General features: G+C 48.0%; 2 protein-coding genes across 3 annotated transcripts in view; both read right to left on the reverse strand.

The window, feature by feature from the left end:
* Positions 1-69: 69 nt before the first annotated feature.
* On the reverse strand, positions 70-9443 carry pomt2 (protein-O-mannosyltransferase 2). 2 transcript variants are annotated; one of them, XM_048975429.1, is made up of 21 exons: positions 8624-9441; positions 8248-8332; positions 8021-8125; positions 7819-7927; positions 7515-7623; positions 7133-7292; positions 6942-7048; positions 5287-5369; positions 5068-5177; positions 4688-4754; positions 4535-4595; positions 4346-4424; positions 3517-3668; positions 2926-3017; positions 2501-2577; positions 2334-2405; positions 2189-2248; positions 1829-1934; positions 1598-1738; positions 1402-1513; positions 70-1015 (listed from the first exon to the last, which is right to left on the reverse strand). In XM_048975429.1, exons 1-21 carry the CDS (start codon positions 8926-8928, stop codon positions 910-912), a joined length of 2298 nt encoding a protein of 765 aa, XP_048831386.1. In that variant the 5' UTR covers positions 8929-9441; the 3' UTR covers positions 70-909. The 2 variants fall into 2 exon arrangements, 1 of the variants encoding a protein (XP_048831386.1); XR_007382398.1 differs by lacking the exons at positions 70-1015; positions 1402-1513 and having other exon boundaries at positions 1600-1738; positions 1829-1975; positions 8624-9443.
* Positions 9444-9885: 442 nt separating this feature from the next.
* The window catches only part of LOC125707496 (latent-transforming growth factor beta-binding protein 2-like), a 53263-nt gene continuing 40835 nt past the window's right edge, over positions 9886-22313 (reverse strand). Inside the window, exons 22-31 of the mRNA XM_048974707.1 lie at positions 19254-19379; positions 18983-19129; positions 18107-18355; positions 17646-17732; positions 17119-17247; positions 16761-16901; positions 16504-16680; positions 14747-15049; positions 14344-14493; positions 9886-12253 (exon numbers count right to left, since the gene is read on the reverse strand). Coding sequence (XP_048830664.1) covers positions 12078-12253; positions 14344-14493; positions 14747-15049; positions 16504-16680; positions 16761-16901; positions 17119-17247; positions 17646-17732; positions 18107-18355; positions 18983-19129; positions 19254-19379 — 1685 coding nt within the window. The 3' untranslated portion in view covers positions 9886-12077. The remainder of the gene's footprint in view (positions 12254-14343; positions 14494-14746; positions 15050-16503; positions 16681-16760; positions 16902-17118; positions 17248-17645; positions 17733-18106; positions 18356-18982; positions 19130-19253; positions 19380-22313) is intronic.

Below are 22313 nucleotides of genomic sequence, written 5' to 3' on the forward strand. Positions count from 1 at the left end.
CGTTGTTTTTTTTAGTTCAGTACAGCTGTAACAAAAACTACCAGGTGAAAAAGACGACACAAAATCGCGTTAATTTTTAATAAAATTTAATTTATATATAAAAAAATGACTCAGTTCTGAGTACTGCAGGAGAAAGAAGTCTTAACTCACATACACATCTTCCAGAAACATGTAGTGAAAAAGCAACAGTACTGTATTTAAAAACTATGAAAACTTCCTATATTTAAATACATCACTGAAATTCCCGTGAAACAACAGTAACCAATATTGTGTGAGTAGGGACTAAACATAGCAGCATTAATACAAATAACAAATATGCTAAGAAAAAACACTAAACAAAAGGATATAGTAATACTGGAAATACTACATTAGTTTTTCAAGTCCAAAGTTTTTCTAAAGGCACTTAGCTGGATATTGCACGTTTTTGTAAACTGCAATTTTAAAGGCAAATCTAGCACAGTGATTTCTCAGGAAAAAAATGACTTCAGAGATCACACTAAGTATGTCGGTTAGAAAAAAAAAAAGAGCCTTTTATTGGCTGTCGTGGTTCTTCAGTTGCATAAGATGAAATGAAAATACGGTTTCGGAAATGTTTCATTTTGCAACCAATTACACCTTTACAGAACACTGAATATGCAATATGCATACCAAGGCATGGTATGAAAATACCTTATGAATTAAAAGCTGCTTCAGTTTCAGGATAAGCCTGCGTCTGACGCACACCCAAGCAGAAAGCTCATGCTTGGAACAGTCACATCTCTAACATCACACTTCACAGGTGCAACCTCTATACCTACAATCATTATTTAAACTATAAGAGTAATGTATGACGAACACTAAGATAACTACTGTGAGGAAGTTCGAGGTCTTTGCTGCTGCTTTTTACAATAAACAGTCTTGTTGTTGTTTTTAAAATTCCCAGGATTCCATCCACCTGAGGCCAGCCATTGCACTGGCTGGGTCATGGGCTAGGGGGCCTCTCATGCCGTAGGAAAGGGGGTGGAACAGGTAAAAACTGCAGTTTTGGGAGAACAAAGATTGTCATTATTAGAGTCAACTTAAAACTTAAAAAGTACCCAATTCCTATGATTCAACAGGACCCAAATGTCTTCACTGATCAGCCAAATCCAATCATTTTTTTTGCCTATAACCTTCTTAAAATATAAGCAACAAAAAGGAAATCAGATCAAATTAAATTTAGTCTTTAGAAGCTTTACTGACTTGTATAATCTTTCATTTTAGTTCAATGCATTAGCATTCTACAAGCCAGGGGCTTAAATTTGTGGCTTTTTTTTTAACTTAGATATTTATTAAAGCAAATCAGATTATTTAGTTAAGGTTTATCTGTTCCTGTGTCAGACAAATGGCCACTAGGTGGCAGTGCAGATATTACCCGCTCACCTGTAGATAAAGGCTGAGAGAAGCAGGCCTTGTGTCGCTCTGTGCAGATCGCGGGCCACAGCAAGGGGAAACAGTAGATCTCCACACTGCAGTAAGATGTCCAAGGTGATGCCTGAGATACAGAGAGAGCCATTCTAAGGCCTGCCCATCCAAATGGTCCGTGCGAATTACAGGAAGGAGGGGCGTCATCTGGGACCTGTGAGCATGCTGCTGAAGAGCATGGCGGGGAAGTAGTGGTGGTAGTAGAGGATGCGGCCCATGGTGTAGAAAGGCAGGTAGTGCAGCAGCCAGCCCAGGAACAACAGCCCCCCTCCATCCAGCAGCACCCGGCAGCGCTCTACAACACAGGGGTGTGTCTAGACAGGAATAGGTCTCAAACCAATCAAATCCCCTCACAGGGGATACGTAGATAGATACCCTGCCCTACCTTGACTCCTCCCACCAAGTTGAACCCCTCTCTGGAGCAAAACAGCAGCAGTAGTAGCCATCAACAGGTATAGGCCAATGCTGAGCAGGTTCAACCACCAGATGACCTGCCAAGGTAGGGGAGCGGAAGCGTTTCCTGAAGATGGACCTAAAGAAGCACCCAGACTGGGAGCTGACCAGATCCATCACACTCATTTCACACAAATTTCAACCCTGCATCCTCTTTATAACATTTCATAGACTTCTGAAGTCTGAAGAGATGGTCCTTTGAAGATCTTTCTTGCCAATCAAAAGGAAAACACTGTGCTTTGGCATCTACCATTTCGTTCCTAGACAGATTGACAGAGGCTGTGACACTTACAGGATTCCCCAGCAGGTACACTCGATATTCCGTTTCGTTCACTCCAGAGAACCTCAAGCCCTCAAAGGAAACCAAAGGCTTGGATTACGAACATTTCTGCACAAGCCGCCAATCCCATAAGATCTGACCATGACACGCCATCTACCTGGTAGTTAACAGGCCAATGCCAGGGTTTGGAGCTGGCTTCGTGGTCTTTGGGTTTCAGTCCGCTGTTGCCCTAGCCGAAGGTGACAACATTCAAGAAAGCGTTCGGCGTTTGGTCAACACAGCCATCAAGTAGCCAAAGACATCAAGTTTTCAGCTCAAGCTCACCCTGATCATGACGATGTGAGACTCCACAAGGATCTCCAGGAAAGATGGCTTCAGCAGCGACAGGCTGATATTGGGCACTGTGGAAAAGAGAAACACACCAGTACTGCATCCACTGCCTTTACACCAGGCAGCGACAAAGCCTTACTGAGAGGAGCTTGGCAGTACAGAGAGAAGGATGCATGAGAGCATTAACTGGAGTACAGTTGCTGGAGACCATAAGAAGCATATGACCAGTGGGGTACAAAAAATTGCTATAACAGGGTAATGCTTCTTTACATTGTAGAGAGGTGTTGATAATTATGGCACTGTAGACTAGAAATAACTGACCAATAATCTTTGACCACTGCACCATGAAACATCACAAGACAAAGTGAGAGACTACCAAGTATTTAAAAGTATTGCTACAGTAAAACAGCCAAGCCTACACTTGTGGTTTATGTGGTCCTCGATGTTCCACTGGGAATTGGGGGTCTCCTTCAGGTAGGGGCTGCACGTCACCTCCACCTGTTCCCAGCCCCTGGTCAACAGACAGACTCACAATGAGTAAGTCTCATGAACCACAGTACAACTCCAAGTGGTGTTGTTTTAATCCTATATGGGATTTCATCCATTTACAAAGGAGCAGTTCAGTTTGAGCACCTTCCTACAGCAGGGTCCCTCACGAGCTTCAAACCAACACCCTACTGGTTACACATTCATGTGCTCTACCTACTTGCTGCTACACATCCGTATGAAACTATGTTACACACGCTAAACGACGTTTATTTTCTGATCTCACTTATTTCCTAATTTGTTTATACTAGAGATACTTTACTTACAAAATGAAGATTATTTTCTTATAATTATCAGATTTTGCATAAATTTTATGCAATCTAAAGTTGTTTAAAAAAAGGTTAGAGTCATTCTGTTTTATCCATACAGACTTCCTTTAGACTTACAATTTACTTTGGCAGTCAGCAGATGAGTAGGGTAATGACCAATAAATGTGGTGGTTGCGGGGCACCGCCCCCCCTCACCATTTGGGTAGTGTCTTGCCAGTGGAGTAGAGCACGCAGCCGGTGGCTCGGTGCAGAAAGCGCACCTTGCTCCGGAGTACCTTCACTGGGTCGCCCCGCCGGCCCCCGCACACCTCCACCTGCCATAAGTCATTGGGGTCTCCAGTCCCATTCTGCAAGGGTCAAAAGATCTCTATTGATGCACCACCGCAGAGAAACTTAACCAAATGTTTCTAAAAAGCTACCACTGGGTTTCCATTAAGCTAAACCTAAACATAAAGAGCACCAAACTGGACTGATTTATCTAGTGCCTTATTTTTATAGATAAGTGAAACACCCGGGGTCGACAGGCGGATCAACTGTCGATTTCATAAGCGTGACTATTTCTATTTTTTTTAGACCACGCTCATTTTTACCAAGAGGGGGCTGGGGGGGGTCCTCCAATGATCAAATCTGCAAAGTGAGTTGGGGGGAGGTGCGTGGGATACAAAATGCGCACGAATATATGGCACACATCGCAATTTTCATGGATCAAAACAGCATTTTATTATTCAGCATGGGACGATGCTGTAATATACCCAACGGGAGGCAACTTTACCCCCAGCTCCAAGGGAGGTGGGACACCTACAGAAATCAGTCAGGTATCTCTCATCAACATTACTGAAGAAACACTGTACATTAAACAGATTTCCAGTTGCAATTTTTATGCCTCAGTGTTTATCTTCATGAAAACAGCTGGTAACATATAGCAGGTCAGCATTAATATAGTAATTCCCCACCCCCCAGTACCACACTGTAGGTTTTACAGGTCATGACCATCATCATGGAGATGAGATATACCCCTACTCACAATGCCATAGCCAGTGACCTGCAGGTGCTTCTTGGTCAGTGGTGCTTTGTGGAGGTGGCTGTGCAGGAAACGAGTCGTCCTACAGAGAAACAGAGAAGTATTATTAAAATCTCTCTTACCATTACATGGACCAATACGTGGGAAAGAATGGCTTCCACAAGCCAATACCAGTTGGAGGGTGTGGCTTACTCTTTGTGCTCCAATCGGATGACATCGCCATGGCGAACAAGGTCTGGCATTCGAGACAGATCTGGAACACAGACAGGGAAAAGGTTGGGATAGCAGTGGCTGAAATCCTCAGTCTGTAAATGGTGCCCAGTAAGCAAGCTGCCGCGCTCTTACCCTCCGAGTTGTTTGGTCTCTGGACTAACCACAGGTTGTTATAGTCCTTATGGAGGTATCCAGTGACCTGTAGGGCGAGACAGAGAGCAAATTTAAACAAGAACATCCCAGTCATGCTTAGCTTGTGGGAGTTTTACTTGGACAAAAATGTTCTGAGGGCAGAAGGAAAAGACATCTGATTGGTTGGTCCCGTCTCCCTTAGCTGCTTGGACCCACCTTCCCTACAATCTGATTGCTTATCTTTCAACTAATCATTTTTCTTTCAGCCCTCAGAAGTAAAACTCCCATGAGCTCCTGCTTATTGTCAGTACTTGGGAAAACCCAGGACTATATCAACACAGGGCTACAGGGGCTGATCAGAGATCAGGCTGTGTGCAGACCTGCTGCTGTCGTGCTCCAACGCCTTCTGGGTACAGGTGCCAGTGGGAATGGAGGTATCCCCCTGCGATACGGATGTTCTTCACCGTCACCGTGGAGCCGTACGCCAGGTCTGTGACAGAACAGGACTCTGAGGACCGAAACCTTAGTACCATGACCGGGGAACCATGACTCCCAGCGATGGACAGGCCACAGCGCCAGCTAGGTGGTGGTCAGCTCACACTCAGGCATAGATGCGTTGTGCAGGTTGTTTCCGATCAACCGCGACTGGAAGGCCGAGCTGAAGAAGCCATCCCCAGGACCGCTGGGAAGGAGAAAACAAAGGACATCAGGGAGCACTTATGCAACCCACCTCTAGGGGCAGAGTTACAGTCTCTCCTATTCAAACAATGTCATAACGAGGGCGTGCACATAACAGGTATGCAAGTACACATTTGGCATATAAAGTGATATGTGTGGCAATTTCTTGTCAAAGCAGCCCAAATGCTTTGATTTTATGTGCATTCACACTTATGCCAAGAAATCACTGTGCAATTTAGCCTTTATACCATGAAAAATACAAATTAGCCACATAAAGGTTAAAATGCATGGTAATTTCTAGGAATGCACCAATACCGATACCAGCACTGGGCCGATACTCTGCTCATACCAGTATTCATATGAAATGACCCATACAAAGAACTGATACCACTTAATTGCAGCATTACGTTAAAACTTAAAGCTGCTGCATTTCAATTGGTGTTGCCAAAAATTTATATCATGGTATTTATAAGTTATATCGGTATACAACGGTATACAAGTGTGACTGGGCGTTACAGGATTTAATAGAACATTTTTGCATTGTTCCCACATTAGCTACATTATTTTATTATTAGCCATTGCGCCTATCCACTACCTTAATGATAGCCAACAAACACGTTACCCGTATGTTAACTGCTTATAGATAAACGGCTAATGTTAAGGTGTGCGCCGGCCAAGTTAACATTTTTGATAAGTGTTAAATAGTTCAGTGTTGCTGAAACGCAAGCTTTACTGACCTCGCGAAATTTATCATAAAGACTGGGATGTCCGTCTTTAAGATGCTTCGCCAGGTTTAATGTGCTACTTGACTTCATCGCCACAACTCTGTAGCATTGTTAGCATAGAGGCTTATCGACATCCTTAGCCTTTCCATGCTCATCTGCAAAATACTTCCAAATGGCACTTTTGCGTTTTTTTTTTTTTTTTTAATTAAACCAGCTTGCGAAATGCCTTCAACTGCAGCATATGCCATAGTCAGCCAACTCGGTATGTGTGTACTAACCAGCGCGCTTGTGTTCAGTGGCCATTGCATGCATGTGTTATTTAGTTTTACAGAGTCAGTAAAGCTTTGTTTAAGGTTTAAGATAGGCCTGATGTTGCCTTACACATAAATGAATGATCTCAATGTGAGACAAAAACCTAAAGCTTATTAATTAAACACTGGTATTGGATCAGTACTTGGTATCGGCTGTTACCCAAAGCACAGGTATCGGTATCGGACAGAAAAAGTGGAATCTGTGCATCCCTAGTAATTTCTTGTCATAACGGCAGGGATGCACATAAAATAAATCCACATTTGTGCTGCTATGACAGGAAACTGTCCAAGGGAATCGCTTTATATGCGGAATCCATACTTGCATAGCAGTTACGTGCATTCCTTTTTATAACAGCTCATTGCTACAGCTTGCTAGTTTTGCGAACCATCACAGTTTTATATTATACATCTGTAGATTTCAAAACCTCCATTTTCATTTACTAATTAATATTCTGTGAAAAACTTTGTGATAAGTACCATGCTGGATGTTTAAAACTTTGGTGATAAAAGGTACAGGTTTGGTTTTGACTTCACACCAACCTTTTTTTTAAGACGACAAAGTGCACAGCGAATATCATGATGTACAAAGTCAATGGCAGCAAGATCAGGCCAAACACCCGGGCAGACAAGTGCTTCCAAAACTCCGCCTGACAGACACAGATGACAACTTTACTATACTGGCACTCCCCAGTTAGCAGAATGTCAGCAATCACATCCCTACAAATCAGTACCAGAGGGATATCCAGGTCTCCGAGTAGCCTCCAGAGGTCCCACGCTGTATTCAGTCCCACCAGCATGATAACAAACAGCCCCACAAACTTCACCCCCAGAGCCCCCGCCAAGTTCACCCCTGTCAGCACCAGCCACAGCCACCAGGGGGTGCTAAACGGCCTACACAAATACACAAAACCTCAGCATAGACAGCACAATCATTAGAAAACAGAAAAGATTCTCCACTTTAGTATTTTTCAGTTATGTGAAAATAATAAACACAATCAGAAGTCACATGATCATCAAGAGGGCCCACACAGATAACACAAACACCAAAACCACAGTGACAAAAAGCAAGACACATAAATAACATGCAATGAGTAAGATGTGAGACATCCCTACCTGTGCCTCTGCTGGTTGAACTTGACCGTGCACAGCACTGAGCCCATTATGAAAAACATGAGAATGGGGTCCAGTAGGATGTACTGAGAGATGGTGATGCAGCCGGTATCTGCATTTGATAAAACAGGAATAAGTTAACTGCATGGAGCTCTTTCCTTATGTGAACTTGCATAGCTCACACTCAGAAAGCTGCCTGCTCATAGACGCATACCCATCTGATGCCAGGTAGCTCACATACTCGGACAGGGAAAAGCACCTTACAAACTTGGGACAAAAGTCTGTTACTACGGTAACCACCACCCACCAAAGACAAGCGTGGCAGCGGCTATGAGGGCTGCAGTTGAAGACCGTGACAGCTCCCGCACGGTGAGGTAGGCGAAAGGGGGGAGACAGGACCCCAAGAGGGCACATAGCTATCAAAAAAAAAGACGGTGTCAATTCCCATTATCCTCCAGTAAAAAAGTGAAAAGGTCAACAATTGAAGCAAACCATGCAGAGGTGCTTACCCCTCTCATCCCCCAGTAATTGTGATGCTCATATTTATCCCCAGGCCGGATGAACGGGAAACTGCCATCGTAGCCAGTCAGGTGACCAGCTAAACCAATCAGCATCTAGCAAACAAGCGCTCAGTGTCATCTGAATTTGGCTTATGATGTCAAACAGAATTTAGCTTTCAACACCAACAGCCGGTTCCATGTTAAACTCAATCTTAAATGAACAGTAGGTCTCTTACCTTACCCAGCGGTGGATGAACATCAAAGAAAAAGGTTCTGTTGATGTAAAAGCTGCCCATTTTTCCAAAGTGGGTTTCATCCCAGCTGAAACATACATCGTTTCACACTGCATTTCACTTCTGGAGAAGCAGCCTTGTCACCAGGAGGGCCGATAAGAGTATGCAGTCAACTTGAAACTAGATCAAAACGCACCTGCAGATCTAGACAACCTTTGTAACTCTGATGCGGATTATATCCTCTAATCCATGTAGATATGAGAAAGTACACAGGTTAAATTTACGTTACAATAGTGCATTGTTAATGTGCAGCGTTATCATTTACCCCATCACTGTTACCGCGTATTCTCAGTAAAAGCAGAATAAAACCCCAGCTCACCATATATGCGGCGGTTCCAGGATCTTGTAGAAGCGGGTGGTTAAGGAGAGGACGGCCACCAGCGCCAATACACTGCATGTCCCAGTCCTCCTATGTACGTCCTGCAGCGAGCGCTTCCCCTCCACAGGCTGCCCGTTCGCGTCCTCCGACGCCGCCGCAGGCCGCCCGTTCGCCCCCTCGGAGCCCCCCAGTCTTCCGGCCCTAATCGCCTCCCGTTCGTTCGTCTTCCCGCCGCCTTTCCGCCTCCGCAAGGTACCGAGATCCTCCTTTCCCGGGGGCTGCATTTGGCATCGCTGGCTCTCCATTGACACAAATAAAGCGATACGAGCTGAAGAGAAACTCCTCTTACACTTGCAACGCCGGCATTTCAACGCTCGGTTCTATAATACTGATGCCGTTAATATAATGATCGTGTTCATTGTGGGCAGTATGAAGTGTTAAAGGACGTCAACCTCTGAATTCAGTAAATAGCGATGGCTGCAGAGTCATTTCAATGAAAACGTATATATTATGCAGCATCTGAAAACGGCACAGAAATGATTAGCGTTCGAAACATATTTTGAGATATTGGCCTTAAAAACTCCCATTAGCAGCGTTTTAATCACCGCGAGAGAGAGAAGCGGCTACTTGTTATAATAACTATTAGTAAATAATAACCGGCTACCCTCCACCAGCCTAAATAAAAGGATTACACGAACACAGCACGCTCACGCAATTCTTTCACACACACAGGGTATTTAAACTCTGCCGAAACACGCACCTAAAGATCACAACAGCTGGTTAAGAAGTAACGGACATATTGATATGTGTGTTGGTGGGAGATGTTGTTTTTCCCCACCGGATCTCGGCAGGCTGGGAAGGCGACGGAAGACTACAAGTCCCACAATCCACTCGACAGCATGGTTTCTGTGCCCGTAACCAATCATAAAGAATCGAACTGTAGCCTTGAAGATGTATTTCTCCGCTGGATGGCGGTACAACACACAAATTCACGTGAACAACTTAAGTATTTCGTTATCTTTAATGCAACAGTGTTATAGTTTTTTTTGTTAAATATATTTAACAATTGAATGGAAAATTTATTTCTGCAATGATAGTGTAAACATAAATTTATCACATGAACATATTCTATTACACAAAGTGTGCACAGGTGTATATAGTATGCTAGGATATGTTTCTTAGTAATTAATGTTTGTGTTTATTGTTTATTATTGTTAATGCTTATTATCATACTAGATGGGTGGGAATAAACGCAACACATGTCTTTTCTCTAATTTTATTTCAATGACTGAAAAAGTTGTAGAGGTAAACATGGGGATGTACACCACATTGAAGATAATCACAGTGCTGGGTAGAGACAGCCAGTTCTTATCACTGATGGTTTACAGAGTTCATTGCCCCTGATAAAACCGCAACGGAAGACTCACTAATCAGCCAGTGGAGTTGGTGTTGTCTGCTTTGTACAAACACCGTGTACGGAATTGGGAATGCAGGTCGAGGGCATCAGTCATTAGAAAAAGGCATCGTCCATTACCGGGAACAGTGCCTGCACTTTTTAGGGGTCGACAGGACGTTCTGGGACACAGGCACATTCCAAACATCCATGACACAGCCGTCATGGCAACCCCTGATTCCACAGAGGGAACTGGCTCCCATTTCTTAACGAGTCTGATATATTCTGATTCTCTGGAGACGGCCATGCAGGCCTGTGGTACAGTTACATTGAAGGCACATTAAAGGCGCGGAGCATTCTTTTTAAAGTGTAAACTAATATAAACTAATCCTACGGTCCTGGAGAAGCATCCTTGTGACCATGTCGAGTTGCCAAGGGTAACAGGCCAGATTCTGAGCCGGAAAGGTGGAACAGCGGTACACCTGTGTCCAAAAAACTCTGCCAGGCCCTAAAATCACTTCCATTGTCTGCACCACAGGGCAGGATACATACACTTTCTATGGTACAGTGTAAACCACTTTTTTCCATACACAAACAATGTTAAAACAGACACAATATTACAGAAATAGAAAAATCTAAAGTTATTATAGAAAAGGAATATGCATTTTTTTTGTTCTTTGATCCATTTTTGCACAAATTCTGGTCGCACTATATAATTAGAATGTGTAAATAATTGTACATTAAATACTTAGGACTAGAACTGTACAGATGATGTCAAACCCAGTCATCAGAGCCTCAGTTTGCTCTCTGGGTTCTCCCAACTGGAAGAATCATTTCCTGCATAGATTTTGGGAGTACAGATAGCAGGTGGACGTGATGAAACACCTAAAGCACAAGCATACTGGCAGCTGTGGCACTGTCTACCTCTCACTGACTAAGCCTAACCCTACCTCTCACTGTCTAACCCTAACCCTAACCCTAACACATGACGACACTGCCATACTTTTGCCGGTGATGATAGAGCAGACAGGCTCTGAAGTGATATGACTCCACATAAGATATTACAGCACTCCCCCTGGTTAGCTGGAGGGGGTGTGTCATTCCTGCCCGCTCTTCCCATGAGGGGCCCCACAGAGCGAGCTTTTGACGTCTAAGGTTGATTAGGGGCTGCTCTACTGGGTCAAGGGGCTGGCTGAAGGTGGTCTCATGAATATGAGAAGATCATCCTCTGGGGCAGGAGCTTTGAGATGTCCGGAGAACAATTCCGGCCCTGCACTGGTGGCGGTGTGGTTTGGGTGGGGGTCTGGTCTGGTATTAGCCACTTCAGGGACGTTCCTCGAGTGGGGGTCGTGTGCTTGAATGTGAAGGGGACCCAGAGAGGCTGAGCTGCTGTGTCCATGCGCTGGAGAGGAAGGTTGGGCGATCGACAGAGGTCGATCTCACCACGCCTATTGCACGGACACACTTACGGGGAGTGCGGTGCACATACATCCTCACCGGACCTGTTACCGTGGAGATACAGGAAACGCTGCGCATTTCATATCTCTCTCCCTGCATCCCTGACGAAAGGCCGTATTCAGACGTAATTCAAAACACACAGCCACCCAGTATTTATTCATATATATATATTTTTGTACAAAACATAACTTAGCATTGTTAGTTATTTTTTTTTAAAAAAAAGCTTCCCTAAAAGAAATAAATAATTAACAGGACAAAAGAAATAAAATCAAAAAACGTGTATGTACATAAAATTCTGCCTGGTGGCTACAGAGGCAGGCCGGGGCTGGACGGCTGGGGAGGAGGGGGTGGGTTTCTCGTATGCATTTCATGGGGGTTAGTACAAACAGAGGGACAGGAGAGATCCCGGACTGTACAGCGACCGACGGGTATGTCTGTGTGTGTGTTTGCATATGTTTAGGCCGAACATTCTTCCTTTGTTATTGTGGTAGGTTTTAGTGCCAGACTGTGGGAGTGGAGTCAGCGGGAGAGAGACGCAGGAAGTGAGACTGGGCCATTGGCCTGGCAAGCAGTGATCCCCGTCTCCCCCAACCCATGTCCCTTTTACTTTTCGGCCTCCCTCCCCGCAGGCTCCCCGGCCTCCGGGATGCACTCGTGGGGCCTGGGTGTTGCGATGAAGCCAGGCAGGCAGGTACACTTGTAGGAGCCCTCGGTGTTGGAGCACACAGCATTCTGGCACAGGGGCACGTTGTCGCTGATGTCCTCACACTCGTTTATGTCTGTAATGAGAAGGTGGGAAGTCATTTGGGCAGGAAAACGGATGCAGTTCCCCCAAGGGTGTGATGAACTGTCAATCGCGGCCTGGGGGGGCCCAATAGCAGGTTGATAGCAACATCCATATCGACTGACAGCACACGGCTAGCCCTGCTAATGCAGGTTTTTGAAGCCTCACTTGCATCACTGTTCCTGAACACTACTGAACACTCCCCAAAGATGGGTGCAGGTATCATGGCTACAGCGTACGGCTGCGTGTAGAGCAGCCCTGCCTGTCTCAGTGTTTTTGACCTGTGGGAAAGGAGGGGGGGGGGGCAGTACAAACAGTCTCATCTCAATGGAACAGCTAAATTGGAAGCAGCCGTGAGTGGGGGTTGTTTTGGGGCAGGGGGTGGGAGGGTGGCACTTTCCTGGCAGAGAGAGCACAATCCCTGGAGGGGGACCTTGGGAATTCCCACCCTCCGTCCCATTTTAAGTGACAGGCTTTTTAAAGGCAATTAATATCTCTGAGTGGAGACTCCCACCCACCCCATACCTAGATCACTGGGTTTATCTGCCCCCCATCCCCAAATGCTATCCATGATAATGGATCATCTCCGTCACCTTTAACGAGCAGATGACTCAAGAAGCTGGTTATTCTGCACGTCATGGTGTGTCTCAGTGCCTGATCTCCCACTGGGGGGGAGGGAACCTCTCTATGCCTCTCTTACTCCAGGTTTCTGAGCGACATCTCCCACAGATGCCGCTAAAACCAAAACAGGCTGGAATCCGCTTGCCATAGCGTGTGGGCCGTGCCGGGATTAAGGAGGGGCCCCACTTTTCAAGTGGAATGCTGCAAATTCCGAACATGCAACGTTCGTGTGCCAGCCATTCAGCTCTGGCTGCTGCCGCCTCTGACGGGATAGGAGCTGCTCTGTCAGCCCAGTCACGCACGCCTCTACAAGAAGGGATGGGTGGCAGGGGGCTTGGCATAGATCTGATGGGGGCGTGGCATGGAGGGCGTGGCATAGATTGTGGTGGATGCATGGCAAAGAGCATGGTAGGGGGCGTGGCATGGAGGGCGTGGCATAGATTGTGGTGGATGCATGGCATAGATCTGATGGGGGCGTGGCATGGAGGGCGTGGCATAGATTGTGGTGGATGCATGGCATAGAGCATATTAGGGGGCGTGGCATGGAGGGCTTGGCATAGATTGTGGTGGATGCATGGCATAGAGCAGGGGTCGGGAACCTATGGCTCGCGAGCCAGATGTGGCTCTTTTGATGGCTGCATCTGGCTCACAGACAAATCTTTAATAAAAAAAATAATAACGTTAAAAATATAAAACATGCTCATGTATTTCAACCCATTCATTTCCTACCGCTCATGTTCATGGTTGCAGGTGGCTGGAGCCAATCACAGAACATTAAGACCAACCTACGATCACGTTTAACGGATGGAAGTCTCAATGCCTGCATGAAGCTTAACCTCACGACGTATCACCCAGACTACAAAGCCACCAGCAGAACCATTCAGCACCATAAGTCGCATTAATGGTAAGAAGTACTTTATTCATCATTGGTTAGCAACAGCATAACAGCGTTATTAAAAAGAATTCAGAGACTTATTGTACATTAAAAATGTTGGTCTTTTACTTGTATTTAGTTTTAAACATATTGTATGGCTCTCACGGAATTACATTTTTAAATATATGGCGTTCATGGCTCTCTCAGCCAAAAAGGTTCCCGACCCCTGGCATAGAGCATGGTAGGGGGCGTGGCATGGAGGGCGTGGCATAGATTGTGGTGGATGCATGGCATAGAGCATGGTAGGGGGCGTGGCATGGAGGGCGTGGCATAGATTGTGGTGGATGCATGGCATAGATCATGGTAGGGGGCGTGGCATGGAGGGCTTGGCATAGATTGTGGTGGATGCATGGCATAGATCATGGTAGGGGGCGTGGCATGGAGGGCTTGGCATAGATTGTGGTGGATGCATGGCATAGATCATGGTAGGGGGCGTGGCATGGAGGGCTTGGCATAGATTGTGGTGGATGCATGGCTAGAGCATGGTAGGGGGCGTGGCATAGACTGTGGTGGGGGTGGGGAAGGCTTACCGACACAGGCCATCTTGGAGAGGTCCAGATGGTAGCCATCGAAGCAATCGCAGGTGTAGCCCTCGCGAACGCGCACGCAGCGGCCGTTCTCACAGCCGTTCAGGATGCCGCACTCCTCGGCTCGCAGGCCCTCAAACCCCTCGTAACGCTCTGAAGGAAGGGGGGCAGGGTCACCGGTTTTCACTCGCCGCATCCGAGCGTCGCCAAACATCATCTGGCAATACTTTATGGCTGAACGGTTGGACTTCATTTAATTTTAATTTTCACGTTAAAAATCAATAATTCAGCATTTAATTAAATTACTCTGGCAGCCAAGCTGATCTGGAAGTACTCCATTCAAGTAACATTTAATGCTCGTACGTATGTGCCTGAGTGTGTGCGTTTGTGCGCTGGCGAGTCACACCGTTGTAGCGTTCGAATGGGCGGGGCCGATGGACGGGCACTCGCACCAGCTCCCGTGGGCCGTAGTCCTCAGGGGGGACCTGCCGGCCATAGGGAGGGCCTCCTGGCGGCTCCTGGGGGCCATACTCGGGGCCCAGGCTGTTGAAGTAGCTGCTTCCCCCGACGGGTCCATAGCCCCCCCAGTACATGGGGCTCTCTGGACGATCGAGGCCATCAGGGCCATATTCGTAGCCTGGCCTCTCACGCAGGCTGTCAGAGTCACCGGGGGCCCTCCTGGGCAAGTTACACAGCACGGCATAGTCATCTGCAAAAACAGAACACATATGTACATGCCCCCCACACACAGATATACAGACACACAGATGGACAGAGACATGTACAGACAGACACAGGCAGACAGACATACAGACAGACAGAGACACGCACAGACAGACACAGGCAGACAGACATACAGAGACACGCACAGACAGACACAGGCAGACAGACATACAGACAGACAGAGACATGTACAGACAGACACAGGCAGACAGACATACAGACAGACAGAGACACGCACAGACAGACACAGGCAGACAGACATACAGACAGACAGAGACACGCACAGACAGACACAGGCAGACAGACATACAGACAGACAGAGACACGCACAGACAGACACAGGCAGACAGACATACAGACAGACAGAGACACGCACAGACAGACACAGGCAGACAGACATACAGACAGACAGAGACACGCACAGACAGACACAGGCAGACAGACATACAGAGACACGCACAGACAGACACAGGCAGACAGACAGAGACACGCACAGATAGATACAGACAGACAGACATACAGACAGACAGAGACATGCACAGACAGACACAGGCAGACAGACATACAGACAGACAGAGACACGCACAGACAGACACAGGCAGACAGACATACAGACAGACAGATAAACGCACAGACAGACACAGGCAGACAGACATACAGACAGACAGAGACACGCACAGACACAGACAGACAGACATACATACAGATGGAGACACGCACAGACAGACAGACATACAGACAGACAGAGACACACACAGACAGACACAGGCAGACAGACATACAGACAGACAGAGACACGCACAGACAGACACAGGCAGACAGACATACAGACAGACAGAGACACGCACAGACAGACACAGGCAGACAGACATACAGACAGACAGATAAACGCACAGACAGACACAGGCAGACAGACATACAGACAGACAGAGACACGCACAGACACAGACAGACAGACATACATACAGATGGAGACACGCACAGACAGACAGACATACAGACAGACAGAGACACGCACAGACAGACACAGGCAGACAGACATACAGACAGACAGAGACACGCACAGACAGACACAGGCAGACAGACATACAGACAGACAGAGACACGCACAGACAGACACAGGCAGACAGACATACAGACAGACAGAGACACGCACAGACAGACACAGGCAGACAGACATACAGAGACACGCACAGACAGACACAGGCAGACACACATACAGACAGACAGAGACACGCACAGACAGACAGACATACAGACAGACAGAGACACGCACATATAGATACAGACAGACAGACATACAGACAGACAGAGACACGCACAGACAGATACAGGCAGACAGACAGTGACATCAACATCAAAACTCAATGGCATTTTACAAAAGGCAGGCATGTGAATGAGACAGGTGCAGAGGGCTGGGCCTGTGACCCAGGGGCGTACCGGACGTGCGTGTGGGGCAGAGGGCACACTGGCTGCCCCAGGCCACACCAAACAGGCAGCAGCACTCTGCATACGTGGTGTGCCGGTCCAGGATGGGCAGGGCGCAGACGTTCCCATCCGTTAGTGATTCCCAGCAGATTTCCACCATGTTCTCGTAATCGTCTGGGTCATAGCCCTCTGTCGGGGGAAGGGAGTGTAAATGGGCTCAGGTGACCCTCCTAATCGGGTCGTGACACTTTCCCCCCCAGTCGACTCACCCTCTGTGGTGTTGATGGCCACACAGCGGCGCCGGGTACCATCCAGGACCAGCGGTGGGCTGCAGAAGCAGGCGAAGGAACCCTCCATGTTGATGCACATGCCGTCCACACAGACGTTCTCTGTCTCGCACTCGTTGTGGTCTGGCACACAGATGGAAACACATCCTCATTCACGGGGATGGGGGCAGCACAGCGTGGACCCCCCCAAGACACCCCAGGAATGGCTGACTCATTCAGTGCATTTTAAGTAATTCATTAACTGCATGACATATTTATTTAGTATTAATTTAACAGGAAGGGCAGAGGCACTGAGAGAGTTGGTGGGGGGCGGGGGTGGGGGCTGGGGGGGGGCACTCACCTACACACTCGAGCCTCACGGTGTCGTAGTAATAGCCCGTCTGGCAGAAGCAGGAGTATGAACCGTATGTGTTGCTGCAATGCCCTTTCTTGCATATCTCCTGTCCGAACATCTCGCACTCGTCCGCATCTGGGGTGGATGGAGAGGTGATGGGGGGAATGATGGAGGGAGGGGTGGAGGGTGGGGAAGACTCATTATTATAATGCACTGATTATTATAATCCCATTAACGTATCTGCCTGACTGAGTGAATTTAGTAAATGCGTCCTTCAGTTGTACCCATTTCAGCAGTGTATATGCTGGTGTGATTCTGTCTCCAGAACTGAAATCGGATCACCAAAAGTGCGAGGTGTCTTGCAAAAGCGGATCCAACAGAACAAGCTGCGGAACCTGCGAGCTGCTCATTTTTGGGCTGGCCGAGTGTCACGGGCGAGGATTTTGAGGCACAGTCCTGGCCAATGTTAGAGCACAGCCCCAGACTCCTTGGAGAGGTGGTGTGCCTGGAAAGGAATCGATAGTCTTGCTCACCTTCAAATGGCTGCTGACTGAGGCTCTGTGCTGAGGAACGTGGGGGGATGAGGCCAAAGCCATGGAGGCACAGCTCGCTGTACTCAGCTGAGAGACACAATGAGGGGTCGGTGAGCCAGAGAGAAAGACAAAGCGGGTTTCCCTGTGACACTTCGTTGGATCATCCAGGCTCTCCTGTGTGCAAGCCCCGCCCTCCCCCTCATATTACCTGCCCAATGGCCTTGCCCTCCTGTTGACATTGACCTGCCCCCTGGCAGTGACCTGCCCAATGGCCACACCCTCTCCCTCACATTGACCCGCCCCCTGGCAGTGACCTGCCCAATGGCCTTGCCCTCCTGTTGACATTGACCTGCCCCCTGGCAGTGACCTGCCCAATGGCCCTGCCCTCTCCTTCACATTGACCCGCCCTCTCTGACCGTGACCCGCCCAATGACCCCGCCCAGAGGCACAGCCCCTCGCACCTCTCCCTCTGATTGGACAGGGGTGGATCTCGCAGTTGTCACCCCAGCCCTCGCCCACGGTACAGCAGCACTCCTGCTTGGTTGTGTTGCGGGACAGAACATTGCTGCAGATCATGTCGTCGTTTAAGTTGTAGTAGCACTCCTTCTGATCCCCTTCGTCAACTGCTGCTGGGGTGCTTGGAGGTAAAACCTTGGGATTCCTGGGGAGTCCAATATTGTCAACCTCACCCAACCCCGTAGGAAAACCCCCTGCGGCAGGAGAAAAAGCAATTTCAGAATTAAACCACAAGAGGGCAGAATTGAGACCACTTCCACTAACTGACAATAAGCTTGCTTGTCGAATTTGTTCATTTGTTAGTGAATGTTACGTGTGTGTCAGCAGCCCATGGGATTATAAGTCCCCAAACAAATAACAGAATGGTGAGTCAACAGAGCCCCCCCCCCATGCTGGAATCCACTAAACGTACACAAGCCATTTTGGAGATTTAACGCATACAACCATACAGCAGACATTCTGGTTATGTAAATAATCTCTACTCATGTTAAGAGGACAGACAGCACAGTGTTGACTTAAAATCAGCCATTCCTCTCACAGGCCTTTTTAAAACTGCCTTCGTACTTCTAACAACTTCTACATTTACAGACGTGTTCCGTTTCGCTGGATTAATAGACTGGAGGTCACGTCTGCCAGAAGCTATAGCTTTTCCCCTTTATGGCGCTGGGGAATCGGCTGGTGAGTGTTCACTGTTTTTTATTTAGGAGACACCCTAGGTACCTTCCAGTGGAACGACCTCATGGAGGCTCCCCAGCTGAAGGGCTTAACTCGTTCACTTGAGGGCTGTGAGACTTGCTCTGGGCACAAGTTCGGGGAGTTACCTGTCATGAGGGAACGGTCGCGGCACTTGGTGGTGACGGGGTCGAATTCCTCGTTGTCGCTGCTGCAGATGCACAGGAAGCTGCCCTCCACGTTCTCGCAGAAGGCCTCGCCACACGGCGCCACGCCCATCTCACACTCATTGGTGTCTGCGGAGGGGAGAAGCAACGGCAACGAGCTCATTGGGGAAACCTCTGGCCAATCGGAAGGGCTAAATCCTATAAAGGCTTTATCTGTGAGAGGAGCCGTAAGAGGGTGCCATACTGTACGTACCGATGCACCCAGGTATGCCAGGGGATTCGATGTAACCGCGGTCACAATAGCAGCGGTATGAGCCCTGGCTGTTCTCGCAGAAGCCATGAGCCCCGCAGACTGTGTAGTTCGCACATTCGTCGATGTCTACAGGGAAGACGGGACAGAGGTGAAGAGGAGTAGACGGACATGAACAGAGGTGGATAGCGGCGAAGAGAGGTGAAGATAGGAGGAGAGAGGTGAAGAGAGATGGATAGTGGTGAAGAGAGGTAGAGAGAGGAGAAGAGAGGTAGACAGGGGTGAAGAGTGGTGAACACAATTGAAGACAGGTGGAGAGAGGTGTGGACAGAAGGACAGAGGTGAATAGAGGTGAAGAGAAGTGAAGAGAGGTAGAGACAAAAGGGCAAAGGTGAAGAGAGGTGAAAGAAAGGGGATAGAGGTGAAGAGAGGTGGAGAGAGGAGGGCAGAGGTGGACAGAATTGAGGAGAGGTGGACAGAGGGTGGAGTTTTCTTCACTCCCCCACTCCCTACCCACGGTGTTGTGTATGTTTTGGGGGCTCTACAGCACAAGGATCTAGACACATATTGTCAGCTGTCACAGCTTCCAGTGTGACACCTTGCAGGGTTTGCCTCCACACTCACCACATGTTCTGAGCCTCAGAAGCATCTGGAAACCACTGCAGCCCACAGCAGACAGGAAGTCTGTTCTGTGCTCGATTACTGGGCCGCCAACACCGAATTATGTAACGGCGGGGGTCATCTTGAAGCCATAGGGAAGCCTCCCGCTCCCATACAGGAGCATCACTTTGGCCAACAGACACTCCCCCCCCCAAAAAAAAGTAAATAAGCATTCCTAAGCCGGAAAGCCTCTTTCAGTGGAACAACCCCATCTGTGATTGTTCCCGATATTCATCAGTGTAAGCCTATTACACCGGTGTGTGCCAGAGGCCGTTTGATACCATTCAAATAGGCTCAGGTTTCTAGAATGTTCTCTCCCCCTGAAGCTTTTTAGTAAAGGAGCCGATTTGGAACAGCTCAGGGCCACTATTATTCCATCAGCCCGTCAGGAGAGCGTCTGTGATAGGACCACAGAAGGCTCATTCACCAGCTGTGAAGGAGTTATCACCTTCCCTTGGGGAGGGTCATGAGAGCAGGCGGCGAGGAATTTCTGGGGCTCGCTAAGCCGGCTACGATGGCTCACATGCATTGGGTCGGATTAAGATACGACTCAAGTCGTGGCCTCGGCAAACCCCCCCCCCCCCCCCGGCGCTCCTAGTAGAGCCGGGAGACCAGATCGCTAAGCACATTGCCACCCAAGGAGGACGTAGCACTCTGTGGGCGCCCAGGGGCAAACCACATCGTGCTGCAGGCCGTCCGAGCAAATGGACACCATTTTATTTTCTGCTGGACATTTGTTACAAATTTCATCACTGTGTTACGGAGTCCGGAATATTCCCGGCTGGGCAGAGACCTCACCGGCGAGCACGGTCTTGAATGTAACTGCTGAGAAAACAAACTCGATTTTATGCTCGCATTTTATGCTAGCTTGGGCCTGAAAGCCCACTGGCCAGCCTCTCAGCTGCTCCTTTTGGCGCCCCCTACCTCACAAAATGTCTAAGCTACATGAAACATACGCTGTTTGACAAGGTGGATGTGGCCCAGTCCAGAGCCCAAAGAGCCTCGTTCAGACAGCTTTGCTAAGCCCCCCCCCGTAGACCACATGCTGCGTTTTTGTTTGCGTTTTGTGTAACACAAAAGCAGCCCAATCAGCCCAGGCACAGTTAATCCATCACAAAGAGCACGGACAGCTCACTGAAAAGACTGCCTTTTATTGAAGCACTGGACACCTGAGAGGCATTTGTGCCAGTTGGACAAGCACACGCTAATCTTTCAGAGGGAAGAGTGGCTCCTGCACAGAACTGGGGGAAGCTGGCGAGGGCGCTGATGGTAGCTGGACTGCCAGCCTGCACTCCCAGTGCCCGAGTAGGAGTTATATGGAGGAACCCAGATTTCTGGAAAAAGCAGGCCTCATTCTCCCTTACACTTCATGCAGGTTTGCTCACTGACAGAGTGAGGAACCTTCAGAAACGAATCTTCTGCATTTACACTGACCTTCTTGCACACGACATATCTGTGGCCTGTAGTACGAAGCGGGGTTACTTATCGGGTTTAAGGTAGTCTGGGCAAAATGTAAGTGAACGAATATAAAGTGCATTTGAACCGTGGTACCTTAAATCCGACAAGTTACCCCGATAAGCCAGTAACCCCGCTTCGTAGTACAGGCCACCGGAGCATAGCCAGACACCATGGTCCCTCCATACAATTTTACATGTAAGTTTTCATATTCAGGGGCCCGCATAAAATGCTGGGGCCCCTGAATATACCAGGACATGCAGATGCTCTCCTTAAGCACTGACCTTACTTAGTACAGACACTCTCCCTAATGACAGACCGTACTCATTATAGACACTCTCCCTAAGCACTCACCATAGTACAGATACTCTCCCTAATGACAGACCGTACTCAGTACAGATACTCTCCCTAAGCACTGACCTTACTTAGTACAGATACTCTCCCTAATGACAGACCATACTCAGTACAGACAATCTCCCTAATCACAGACCGTACTCAGTACAGATACTCTCCCTAAGCACTGATCTTACTTAGTACAGATACTCTCACTAAGCACAGACCTTTTTACTCAGTACAAACACTCACCCTAAACGCTGACCTTACTTAGTACAGATATTTTCCCTAAGCACTGACCTTATTTAGTACAGACATACTCCCTAAGCACTGACTTACTTAGTACAGATACTCTCACTAAGCACAGACGTTTTTACTCAGTACATACACTCTCCCTAAGCACAGACCTTACTCAGTACAGATACTCTCTTCAAGCACAAACAACCGATGGAGCGCAGTAAGGGTCAGTCATCAATGGCTCCAAAGGGTTTAATTGTTAAAACACAGCGGGAGACCTGCTGGTTGAGACCTTGTGGTGGTATCCTCAGCCGCCCTCTGCTGACAGAGCTCCGCTTTCACTCTGCTCAGACAGCTTCTCTTTCCACAGCTGTCACT

This window comes from Brienomyrus brachyistius, chromosome 14 (genome assembly GCF_023856365.1).
Source record: "Brienomyrus brachyistius isolate T26 chromosome 14, BBRACH_0.4, whole genome shotgun sequence".
Lineage (NCBI taxonomy): Eukaryota > Metazoa > Chordata > Actinopteri > Osteoglossiformes > Mormyridae > Brienomyrus > Brienomyrus brachyistius.

Bases quoted from the DNA above. Each gene is read 5' to 3' on its own strand.
- pomt2 (XM_048975429.1), bottom strand. From the start codon at position 8,928: ATGGAGAGCCAGCGATGCCAAATGCAGCCCCCGGGAAAGGAGGATCTC. The intron at 7,293-7,514 runs GTAGGGATGTCT...GTATTTGTGTAG, and splicing joins TTCAACCAGCAGAGGCACAG to GCCGTTTAGCACCCCCTGGT. The intron at 4,425-4,534 runs GTAAGCCACACC...GTTTCTCTGTAG, and splicing joins ATCCGATTGGAGCACAAAGA to GACGACTCGTTTCCTGCACA.